Below are 13,461 nucleotides of genomic sequence, written 5' to 3'. Positions count from 1 at the left end.
TCTTAAAGATGCACATAGATTCTTTGAAGACATTCATATCCTTCGTAATGAGCGACGCGGTAAATTGTGGATGGTGGTGTGGAATATTTTACTACCACTTATAGCTGTGGTGAGTAGTAGTCTGATTATTCTCTGGAAATGTTTCTTCTCAATTTTATTCTTAAACTCTTCAGTTCGTAATGCATTTTTACACAAACACACACACTGTGTGTGTGTGTTTGTGTAAAATGCATGAATGAACTCTATTTAATTCAAAATGATAATTCAAATTTAATTCAAAATTGTTCTGAACTCTATTTAATTCAAAATGATAAAATATATTCGTAAATTTGTAATACTTAGTGATTTTAACATTGACATAATTTTTACAATTAACTTTGACCTGGAAAATATCAATAGTAATCAGTCCTTAGATATGTTCTTATTCTGCTGTTTACTAAACAGCAGAATCAAAATCATTGCAAATAATAATTTTCCTATTAGAGTTACTGCTCAATAAAAATACTGCACTAATAGACTATGCTGTCACTGATATTGCTCAGTTAGGATATTGGATCATCAATGATTCAGATAAATCACATATTTTTTCATGGGATTACCTATAATATATCTGATGCTAAACTTGCCTTCGATCTCTTTCTTACTCTCTTCACAGTCAAATTTGAAGAGAGTAAGAAAGACATTTTCCATTAACTCCAAAACCTACATCCCAAATAAATAAATAATATATATATACAATATATGTATATTATTAACCGGTCTGGGCAGTGGCCCTTCCCTTAATGCATAGCATCATACATGTCCTCAAGGAGATGTGCTTTGCATTAGGGGAAATACTAAGGATTACTCACCTAGTTTTCAGTTGTGTTGTGGAAATTCTGGAGAGCTTCCAAAAAGGAGTAACTAAAGCAAATATCATAACTTCGGAATGTTGGTTATGGGAAAAGATTTGAGTGAATGTAAATTACTTTAGTGGATAGGCAGATAATAGGTGATATAACAGAGGCAGGCAATTTCAAGTAGAGTGATGTGGGCAAATATCAGAATGAGGAACTGGACAATGAGACTTATTTGTGCCTATGGTCCCACAGGAGGTTCTGCTAGGGTAGAAGTGGAGGAATTTTTTGAGGCTTTAGAGAAAGCAACTGTCACAATGAAAAATGAAAAGTTGGTCCTTGTTGGGGATCTAAATAGCAGAGTAGGAAATGATTGTCAGACCTACAAAAATATTATTATTATTATTATTCAGGCCTCCATGGGGTCAAAAGACTCTTCGTGGGAGGTCCTTCCTAAGAACATAAAGTCTGTCAAGACTCATCGAGGGGAGGTCCACCCTAAGAAACACAAAGTCTATCATACCGCTCCTTAAACTCATTGACTGTTCTTGCTCTCACCACTCCATCAGGCAATGCATTCCATATTTTGGGAAAATTTGGAGAAAAGAGCAAAGCTAATAATAATGGCAAATACCTGTTGGATTTCTGCTCAGGACATGGACTGGTTATTACTAACACTATGTTCCATCATAAAAATGTGCACAAATTCACATGGAGAGAAGACACAAGGAATAAGAACAGTCTCATTGACTATACTATTGTTGATAGTGATGTTTTCTCTCTGATAGAAGACACTAGAGTGTACAGAGTATTTGAAATTGGAAGTGATCACCATTTAGTCTTGAGCAAGATAAAATTATTATTATTATTATTATTATTATTATGGGTGACTCCAGGGAGTCCTTAGACTCATCGAGGGAGGCCCTAAACATCATGTCCACACAACTATATGACATTCTCACAGTATCTATCATGCCTTGCCTTGAAATCACCCACTGTCATAGCACCCACAACAGACTGACAGCTTATTCCACTCATTTACCACTCTAAAAGTAAAGAACCCAGCTCTAACACCCTTGCTAACCACACTCTTTCCCAGCTTCCATAGGTGTCCCCTAGTTCTCCCACCACCAGTCCTGATCTCAAAAATATCCTCTGAATTAATCCTAGAGAAACCCTTTAGCAATTTGAATGTCTCAATCATATCTCCCCTTTTCCGCCTATCAACCAATTTCTGCAACCCACAAATTTTCAACCTGTTCTCATAAGGTTCATTCCATAGACCTGCTATCATCTTGGTCACTCGCCTCTGGATCCTCTCCACCTTCTCCCCATCAAGAAGAAACCTAGGTGACCAAATCTGGGCACAGTAGTCGAGATGAGGTCTTATCAAGGCTCGGTACAGAGGAACAATAACTTGCTTGTCTCTGCTTGCCAAAGTATTTTTCAACAACCAAGTGAGTTGATGAGCTGATTTAGCCACTTTTGCAATGTGCCCCCCTAAACTTCATCTCCCTATCCACCAACACTCCCAAGTCCCTAGCCTCATCAATCTCGTGGAGTACAGTTCCACCAATGTGGTATACTGCTGCTAATCTTTTCATCCCAAAATGCATAACCTTACATTTTGTCACATTAAATTGACATCCATTCTCCTTTGCCCAGAACTCCAATCTATCCAAATCAACCTACAAGATTTTGACATCTTCTACATTCACTATTGCCCTACCCAACTTTGCATCATCAGCGAACAAATGAACTGTTCCTCTTAGATCCTTCCCTATATCGTTAATGAACAAATTAAACAGCTGTAGTCCAAGAACAGAACCCTGTGGCACACCACTAGTCACAGGTGTCTTTTGGACTCTACTCCTGAATAAACTACTCTCTGATATCTCTCCATCAACCACCCACCTATCCATCTCATCAACCCTATATCCATTCCCATATGTTGCAGTTTACGGATTAGAATTCCATGTGGTATCCTGTCAAATGCCTTAGCCAGGTCCAGCAGTATCACTGTAAACCCATTACCCTTATCCAGTTCAACCGTCACTGTGTTATAAAACTTGAGCACGTTACTGAGGCATGATCTACCCTTCACAAAGCCATGCTGTCCCCCGTACAGTATCTCATTTTCATCAATCCATTCCTGTATTTTTCCATTGACTACTTTCTATAATACCTTGACAATGACTCCTGATATGCTGATCGGTCAGTAATTTGCAACTTGGATCCTTCTTTATGCAGTGGAACTATTTTTCCCTCTTTCCACACCTTCGGGACTAAACCAGACCCGAGACTCAGATTAAACAACGTGGTCATGGGCACTGATAATTCTTTAGCCACTTCAAGTAATACCCGTGCCGGTATACCATCCAATCCTACAGATGTATTCACATTAAGGTTCTGTAATAGACTATTCACCTCCACTTCATTCATCACAATTTCCATATAAACTAATGGTTCCTTCATTTTTTCAATATCATCACCTGGATGATATACTCTTGCAAAGTGCTATTGAAAAGAAGAACATGTAAGAAAGTTTTAAAGCAAATAAAGTTGAGCACCGCTCAGATATGAACTGTACACTAAAATATACAAACATTATTCAAGAAAAAATAAAAGCGTTGGAGAACAGGAATCAAACCTTTGAAATTCAGTGGCAAGCTCTGAAGAAAACATTGACTGATTCAGCCAGAGAGGCATGTGGGGAGGTTGTCTGCAAGGATAGAAAATTCAGAACTCCATGATGGGCACAGGAAGTTAAGGAGGCAGTGAAGGAAAAGAAGAAAGCAAAAGTTCCTGGCCAATAAGTCAGCTTGTGCTCTTAGAGAATACAGAGACAAATGTAAGAAAGCTAAACACTGTGTAAAAGTAGCTAAACAAAAGTATTGGGAAGACTTTGCTAAGAACATAGAAAATAAATATCAAGAAGGTGGCAAGATATTCTGCAGGTTGTTGAAGAAGCTCAGAAATGGAGGAAAGAGGGATGTAAAAGGAACCTCCAGGGAGTCAAAAGACTCGTCGAGGGAGAGTGTGCCAAGAGCGTCGAATGATTGAACTCCTTCCAACTACTAACCACACTCCAACTTGCTTAACTTTTTGCGTGAGCCATTAGTAGCAGAGGCTCTACCAAACGACCAGCCTTGAATGTGACATAATGAAGAGTTTGAGAGTAGTGCATGAGGAGGAGAAGCGAATGAATGAGTGAGCAAGATGCATATGGAAACTGAACAAACTTGATGTTAATAAGGCTGTGGGACTTGATATATTGCCACATATTTTGAAGGAACATGTAAAGACCATAAAGGTGATATGAAAACTAGAGAAAAAGATATCCTTGAAGTATGGAGTAATTACTTTGAAAAATTGCTAAACGAAACTAGCAGTGATGACAGCACAGTGATAAAAAACACTGATCAGGCATGCATTCAGGAATACATATCCATACTTGAAGTAGAAAAAGCCATCAAAAGTCTGAAATGTGGAAAGGAAGCTGGAGGATGATATTCGACAAGAAATGCTCAAGTATGGAGGTATAAAAGTCTTACAGTGGCTGCACAGTAAAAAGTGCCTTAGAAGATAGAAATATAAGTTCTGATAATGTGGAGTCTTGATAGGTAACAGATTGATTTGAAGGAAAATTGGAGATAGGAAGTTAGCAATGATGTAAATTTTTCGTGCAGTACTATCATATCCTGTACACCTCTTGCGGAGAAATGTCAGGAATTTGATGATGATGATGTTTAACGTAGTGAGGGATATTTTACTGGATTAAACAAAAGAGGATTATACATAGCGTAGAAGGTAACAGAAGGAGAATAAGAAGCTATCCTGGGAAGTTGTGTAAAGGTATGCTAAGCAGGAGAGTGAGGAGTAGAGTTTTTACATTGGAGTAGTGGCTCTGTGGAATGCATTGCAGGAATATGTTATTAATGCTAGGAGTGTGCATGAATTTAAAATTCAGTATGAAAGATATGTTGCTTACTGAGTGAGACTAGACTCCCTCAGTGAGTCAGCTGAATGCCACAAACTCGTGCATTTGATAGCAGATTGACTATCTCATAGATAATCGCAAGTTGTTTATAGGGGTGCAGTGTCTCAGAAGAAATTCACTGGTAGCGTTTCAAAACAAACCAAGGGTCTGTTTTGAAGCCATCACTGTTTAGTTTGTTGTGTTAATGATATCTAGCTGTTTGCAAATTATGTTAACTTGGAGAGAACTATAAGAAAGAGAGCATATTTTGGAGCTTTACAGGAGGATTTGATAAACTATGTATGTGTGTGAGCAGGTAGGTGAGTTACCAATTCGATGTTGCAAAGAGTAAGGTGTTAAAATTTGAAAAGCAGAGATGAGATCAGTGGCGGACCGTGAAGCTTTAAGTGGGGGGTGCTGTCTATATCAAAATAATTATTTTAAAAATCTTTTTTCCTAATTAGTAACCAATTTATTAATAAATAAATCTATTTATAATTTAATAAATAAATCTATTTATTTATTAATAAATTGGTTACTAATTAGGAAAAAAAGATTTTTTAAAAAATTATTTTGATATAGGCAGCACCCCCACTTAAAGCTTGACGGGCCAGCACTGGATGAGATGCACATTATGCAATTGGTTGGGGATTCTTGAAGGAAGTGGAGAAGAGAGGAACCTTGGGGTGATCACAGATGAGGACCTAAAATTTAAGGAACATATTGCTAAAATTGTGAGGATAACACAACAGTGAGGATGCATTGAGAAGAGTTCAGAGATGATTGACTAAAGTGGTTTCTGGTGTCTAGAATGTTGGATATAAAGACAACACAGTTGTCTTTATATCCAACATAGGATATAAAAATTTCTACTCTTTATCCAACATAGGATAGGATAAAGAGTAGAAATATGATTTAGCACATAAGATGATAAAGGGTTGTTGCTCGATGAATGTGAAAGAGATTTTTCATAGAATGGGAGAAAACAAGTAGAACTTGTTTTAGACAAGTAGACTGGAAGCTATGTAAATAAAGTGAGAGGGAAAGTGAGGTGTAGAATTTTTTATTATTATTTTATTTATTTATTCATTTATTGAGCAGGGAATGGTTAGTGATTGAATTCTTTGCCTGAACTCAGTAAATGATTTCAAATCATGATTTAATAACCTATATCTGTGATAATGTTATCTTCTACATATATGGCCACTGAATAAGAAACTTTTATTTAATACTGTGTGGACCTCCTTTAGCCTGAATTACAGCACATATGTGGTTTTGCATTGATTCCACAAGGTGTTGGATTGCATCTACATCAACAGCATACCAGATGTTCACCGGACAGTTCTTTAACTCGCTCAGATTTGATGAAGGCAGATCTATCCTCTAGGATCTGTTTTTCTAACATGTCCCATAAATTCTGAATGGCGGTTCAGATCTATGCCAGGGAAGGTGGTGGAAGTCGCTGAACCTCTGCTAAACAATTCTTGTATGATGGACTTTTTTCCAGTCTTTCAGTGTCCAGTCATGGTGTTTCTTACACCACTGTAGATGATTTTTCCAGTTCTTAGCCGAAATCAGTAGTTTCCATATAGGCATACAACTGCACACCTATACGGAATCCTCTTCAATTCTCTGCACATGGCATTGTTGTCCATGAAACAACCATCACCTGTTGGATAAAAAAAAGTCGACATTGTAGGATGGACTTGATCAGCAATAATGTTCAGATATTTCTTGTAGGACACCAGACCTTCCAACAATATCAGGAAACCTATTCCATACCAAGAGAACACACCACGACACCACCTCCAGAACCCCGAGTTGTGTAAGGAAAGCTGGGTTCATTGCTTAATGGAGATGCCTACCAAACTTTCTGCTTACTGTCAGTACCAAACAAGATGTATCATGACTTGTTGGACCACACAGACTTTTTTCCAGTCTTTCAGTGTCCAGTCATGGTGTTCCTTACACCACTGTAGATGATTTTTCCAGTTCTTAGCCGAAATCAGTAGTTTCCATATAGGCATGCAACTGCACGCCTATACGGAATCCTCTTCAATTCCCTGTGCATGGTTTGGTGAAAAATGGGTTGGGAAAGCTTTCGTTGAATACTTCGGTCAATTGCTGCACATAAAAAGTTTTGTTCTGTTTATCTATATGAGCCTTCTCAGGTGATGGTGATCTAGTTCCTGACAGACTGCCTTAGGACCACAGTTACACCTCTTAAACAAGCAAGGTTTATTATTTTTCTACTGATTAAACACAAGCCTTTTATTGAACTGCAAAAGATCTTTTTTTTTCTTTTTTTTTTCAACAACATTCTTAAATGATTGTCTAGAACATGTGGTGTGACACAGACCAAGTATATTTTGCATATAGGCTATGTGACTTTTACATGCATCTTCATAAAGGTTTCTAATTCACTGGCAGGTATACACATATTATTATTATTATTATTATTATTATTATTATTATTATTATTATTATTATTATTATTATTCAGGCCTCTATGATTATACACGATGAGTCTTTTGACACCATGAAGTCAAAAGACTCATCGTGTATAATCATACATACATCATATGTATGATGTATGTATGATGAAACTAATGACTTCATGGGCATCTAATAATAATAATAATAATAATAATAATAATAATAATAATAATAATAATACATCACTTGGCATTTATAAAATATCTCATATCTTAAATCTGTTTTTTTTTTTTTTTCTCCCTTAATGCAATGGTGTAGGCTATTCTAGGCACATCATTCATGTCAAGTTCATCCTTAATACTTCAGTCAGTTATACATTCCAAGACAGTATTGCTACTTCGGTGGTTGTTACTGGGATTGTCAGTTGTGAGCGTTCCAACATTTATACTTTGTGGGATTTTTCCAAGCTTATGTAGAAACCAGGAAACTGGACTTCTTCAGGTAAGTATCAGCAACAAATACTAGACTAACGAAACATTAATTTCTCTGGGGGAAAGAAAAAAATCATATTTATATCAACATTTTAATTTAAATTTTAACAGCACAACTACCACAACTACATATGGTTTTGGTTAAATCTGTAAATCATTCACTTTTTTTTTGTCTCAACAAGATTGAGGGAAAGCTGATTTTTTTCCTTCCCAGAATATGTATTTATTTTGTGCATGGTAAAATTAATTCATATTTTTATAAAAAAAAAAAAAAAATCAGCTAACGCCTTTTTATTCCCGTATACAGGAGTAGGCGAGGCCATTTAGCTCTATCTAACTTTTGGAGACTGAGTGGGCTGTTCAATCTCCACTGGTACCAATCAGAGATAGATGGCCCAAGGCTATCACTAATTAAGCGGTACACAGTGAAGAGAGACAGCTCAAATGTGCCGCCATCTCGTGGTCCCTAACCATAACACAATATATTTAATGTCTGAAATAATGTGGGTTCTACGGTCGATTTTCTTGAGTTTACGGGACGTAAAACCCGAGTTTGTGGGAGGAAAAAATCCGCTTGCCCGTGCCAGAGATCGACTAACTCGGGAACCGGTCGAAAAAAGGCTTAGAAAAATTTCCCTCTAGTCACTGACTAGACTCAAAACCAAGTCTTCCTTCGTGCGGCCAAGTGCCGTGGTATGCAAATGCCACATCCACTGAGCTACACAGGCTCTTTTTTTTTTATTTTAAAAAATCAGCTAACACCTTTTTATTCCCGTATATGGGAGTAGGCGAGGCCATTTAGCCCTATCTAACTTTTGGAGACTGAGTGGGCTGTTCAATCTCCACTGTTTTTATAAGTGTCTTTTTTTTTTTTTTTTTAAATCAGGCTGAAAGTAAGTTGGGATATATTTTGGCCTGTTCACAAAAACAGGTAATTCGAATTTAGGAAGTTTCGACAAACTGGAATTTATGATATTTCACTGAATCAACCAAAAAAACATTACATATCATGTATGAATCAAACGGTGCAACTTACACTCCTGTACTTATACTTGCGCCTTCTAACCAACTGGCCAGTCTGAATGCTGGTGTTTCTACTCGTGCTATCTCGGCTACTACCTAAGTCGAGATTTACAGATTCCCAATATAGTGCTGACATATGTGCGTGAGTGAATGAAGATCCAGACATATATAATGAGAGCAAAGCTTTCATCTCTTATGGATTAATATAAGAAGTGGAGGGGAAAAAATGTATAATTTTTTTTTTAAAAATATAAAAATTAAAAAAAATACATATAATTAATGTATATAATAAAGAACCTCTGCAGCATAGTTGAAAGAACGATGGTATATTTGCATCCTTTGATTGGAAATGAACTGAGTTAGATTCTCGACAAGAGGAATCTTTATATGGGTTTTTTCAGCTGAAGGTGAGAATAGCAGGGTTTTTCATCCAGAAACTTGAGTTTTTCAAGCTACATACAAGTAAAGTGGCCACAAGAACACATGCATAGACAATGCATACTAGTGGTGGTGCTCGGTAGATGGCACTGTGTGTTGATGGTAGTAATTGGAGAATTAAGTAAAGGTGAGCTGTAGTGGAATAGTGTGCCCTCCTAGGATGAATCCTTGGGCTCCTTAAAGGCACAACGTAATAATAATAATAATAATGCTTACAAAACAACTGGTACTTCCCTGCAAAGCCATATAAGTCATATGATGCAATTATCATATACAGTTCTGATTTTGAGCTATTTCACTGTTGTCTGAAAGATCGCTGTGCACTTTTAAGAGGTTAGATCTGTATTCTTTAACTATAATCGGTTTTGTATTTTATGCATAACTAAATGGCTATCTTTATGCGCCCAGGATTTTTTTTTTTTTGTTTTGCATGACGCGAAATTCCATGGGAATCCTCGCAAAATATGCTAAGAAATATTTATTTTCAATTTTTTGAAAACAAAATACAGCTATTGGAAGGAATAACAGCGAAAAAGTAAAAAAAAAAGAAAGGGGAAAAAAATAAAACTGCTGTGCCCTTAACCCCTTGCGGTTATTTAATTATGTTAATTGTAGTTTGATATATCGTGAATATAGTTCTTGAGTTCGTTTCATATGCTAAACATATCAGCCTCATGTTGAAAGGAATGGGTAACATGAGACCATCGTGTTTGGTCTCACTGCAGTGGCGGCTCGTGGCTTGAAATCGTGGGGGTGCTGCAACTTTCGAAATATGCATACACACTGTAAGTACAGTGTATACATGTTTGGATAAAATATCAAAATTAAGGTAAAAATTTAAAAAAAATTAACCATGAAAAAATATCGCTTATTATCGATAAAATTATACAGTTTGGTATAATTCAAAATTACTTAAAAATAAAATCCATTATCATAACCCCAATAATGTTTTAAAATAAAAACTATAACCAATATTATAGTTTTTATTTTCTCGACAAATACATGCATATATATATAGATTTTTTTTTATTCAGCTTGATAAAATATACATAGGAAGATAGGCAACAAAAAGGATTATTTACATATTATAAGAATATATATTGAGAAAAAAAAAAGATTTTCTTTTTAGATATACAATTGAAAGGAGGCAAAAGATACATCAGTTGTTGACAGGATTTGTGTTTTTAGTAACAGTCAATATTACATTACAGTTCAATATCATCTTTAGTTATTTTTCAGAGGAAGTGTTTCGTCGTCGGCAATCCAGAACAGGGTACCAATTGGATTCCACTCCTCTATGAATTTTGCGACAGTTCTTGTTTCTTTGTAATAATCGAGTTACAATGAAAGTCTGCTTGGTAGTTTCTGACGTAGGCAACACATGAGGGTTTGTTTCGATTCAGTGATGGATGGGTGCTGGTTATTTCTTGTGTACTTAAGGTAGAAACTGTAAATGACGGCCTTAGAATATGTAATTTCTCTTCAGATGAAGAGGAAATTACATATTCTTTGTTTGTTCTCTTCTGTATGGACTAAATTCCAGTAGTCTTCTTGGCTGTGTGCGTATTTACAGGTGCTAGAGGCAGTACCTGAAACTTTGCAGGATAGAGACACAAATCCATTTCTCTGAGCTGAAATTTGCAGAACTTAGAAGGGTTTGGCAAGATGTTATGCCATAGTCTTCACTGCATGTCGGAATCTGGTTTTGCACACCTTGATTTATATGGAAGATCCCACTGAAAACTCGGTGGCATGTGCAGTCTTGTAGATGAGACGGTTAAGGATGAAAATACGAAGGGCGAAGTTGGAGGCATTGACATGAGGAGGTGGTATATTTCCTTGTAGTTGGATGGAAGATTTGGAAGTGAGGCTGTAGAAACTGTAGAAACATGCGGAGCCGATCCTTCAAGAAGGAATACGGATCCCCTGAGGTGTAGCGATGTCTGGATAGGCTTTTATAACAGCAGCTTGCATCTGTTGATATTGCTTTTCAGTTTTTTTGGATTTTTCATTGGTAGGCATGTTGATGTTTTCCACTTTAGGGTTTGGGTCAGGAGGTCCCCTATTATTCTTATTCCTGCCCTGTTCTATGTGGGGAAATAAAGGGCTGGCCAGTTGCGAGACTTGTTATGTTTCTGTTCGAAATAGTGGTTCTGTAAGTAGAGTTGATCCTGTCAGTGTGTGATGAAGTTCAATATTTTTCTGCCGCTGTAGAATATCTATGTAAAAATGAGGTAATGTAAGAGGTGATGGTGCAGAAAGGCCATTCGGAGGATTGTGGAAAGTGTAACTCCTCTGGTGGATGATTTCATGATGTAATCGAAGGTGGTTACATAAGTATGATTGGTCTGAAAGGATCTGATCTTATTTTCAAGGAAATTCAGGCCTTGACCTCCCTTACTGAGTGGCTTGCAGAGTTCAGAATATGTTGTCCGGTTAGTATTATTCGAGAGGAAACATTTCATTGCCTTTTGAATGTGATGCAGAAAGTCTTCAGGGTTGAGGGGGTGAGTGTACTTTGAGGGTATGCCATAACACACTCGCAGCCATCTGGTTAACTATTAGTACTCTTCCTCTAAGTGAATATATGGAAAGAATGCTGTTCCATTTTCCTAGCACCTGTTTAAATCGGTTGTGCAGCTGTGTCCTGTTCAGTGTGTTATATATTTTGGTGTTGCCAAGGTGTACACCTAAGTATATTTGTCCTTCACTTGACCACGTACATCAATCGGAGAATCATTTCTAGCCTTCTATCTGCTGACCACAAGCAAATGGTTTTTGCAGAGTTTAATTTGGCTCCTGAGGCTTGTGCATATAGTCTGTGTGCTTCCTCGGTTACTGTCACCTCTTCTTCATTTCAGACTATTACAGTGACGTCATCAGCATATGCTGATAGGGCTATTTTTTGATGTGGCTCTATTATGCTGGTTCATTTGGAGATAATGGTGTGTGTATACTCTTTTTAAGAAGGGTTCTATGGCCAGTGTGTATAATTGTTCAGAGAGAGGATACCCTTGCTTGATCCCTCGAGAGTATGACAAAGTGCGAGTGAGCCCGATGTTGATTTTTAAACAGAAGAGTGCATCTCTGTATAGCAATTGCACTGTTTCAATGATGAGAGAATCCTAGCCTTTAGGACTTCATGAAGCTACTCGTGGGCTGACAAGTGCTAGGTTTTCATGTTGGCTGTTTGCGATGTGGATGAGATCTCGTATTAAATGGAGGCTATCATGTATTGATCTTTCTGGAACAGAATAAGTTTGATGTTGGCCAACTTCAGGCAGTGTTGGCTTTATTCGGTTTGCTATAACTTTGGAAATGATTTTGCAGTCAGTATTAATTGGTGAGATTGGACGCCAGTTTGGATATCCATGTGGTCTCCCTTCTTTGGTATCAGTCGTGCTACTGAGGTTGTGACGGATTGTGGGAGCCCATTGAGTAGGCTTCTTGTAGTGTTTTGAGGAGAAGTGGTCCGAGTTGATTCCAGAAGACTTGGAAAAACTCTGATGTGAGACCCGTAAGGCTGGGAGATTTGTTATTTGGCAAGGATGTGCATGCAGTTTTCAGTTCATCTAGTGTGATTTTGTTTTCTAAGTGGTTCCGATGTGTTACAGAGATTTTTTTGTTTCTTTCAGTATTTCGTGAATGGCATGAAGGGATGTTCCTGTAGAGCCGTATGCATTCTTGTAGTATTGTAGAATTTCAGAAGTGATTTTACTTGGATCTTCTGTATGCTGCCATCTTGAAGTCTGATAGCAGAAATAAAGTTTGCTATCTGCCTTTTTTTTTTCCAAAGAGGAAAAATATTTTGTGGGGGCATCTTAAAAATATTTATTTGTGCATGCTGCGATCTAAGTAGGGCACCTTTTGTAGATAATTCTGAGTGTCTTTGCATAGCTTGGAAGGCTGAATGATATTCAGGGCTTTCTTATGGGAGATACTTGAGCTGTTCTTCAAGTTGTTGAATTCTAATGTTTCTCTGTTGATTTTTCTGTTGACTGTATATCTGTGTAAAGGATTTTATTTGTGATTTTAGGTGGGACTCCATGTTTTTATTGGTTCTGTCCCCTTTCAAGTGAGTGAGGTTAGTTATTGAAGCCTGAGTGTTTATTATGTAATCTGGTTCTTTCAGGAGGATATTGTTGAAGATCCAATAGGCACTTCCTGATTTGGATGCTTCCAAAGATAATGAAAGTTGCAGCTTGAAGAAGCAAATGATCTGAGATATAGGAATGTATGTGTGAGATGTTTCTAACTA

The 13,461-nt window shown here is 37.1% G+C and overlaps 1 protein-coding gene across 1 annotated transcript in view; it reads left to right on the top strand.

Moving 5' to 3' along the window:
• Positions 1–13,461, top strand: part of LOC150092340 (sodium- and chloride-dependent GABA transporter 1-like) — a 247,537-nt gene that overhangs the window by 209,842 nt on the left and 24,234 nt on the right. The window contains exons 13-14 of the mRNA XM_090414962.1: positions 9–109; positions 7,570–7,752. Of these exons, the coding sequence (XP_090271088.1) occupies positions 9–109; positions 7,570–7,752 (284 nt within the window). The remainder of the gene's footprint in view (positions 1–8; positions 110–7,569; positions 7,753–13,461) is intronic.

Source organism: Typopeltis vanoorti, chromosome 26 (genome assembly GCF_054136105.1).
Source record: "Typopeltis vanoorti isolate ZY-2024b chromosome 26, IOZ_Tvanoo_1.0, whole genome shotgun sequence".
In the NCBI taxonomy this organism is placed as follows: domain Eukaryota; kingdom Metazoa; phylum Arthropoda; class Arachnida; order Uropygi; family Thelyphonidae; genus Typopeltis; species Typopeltis vanoorti.
Note: the sequence above shows the minus strand (reverse complement) of the source record. Positions and strands in the feature narration are given on the sequence as shown.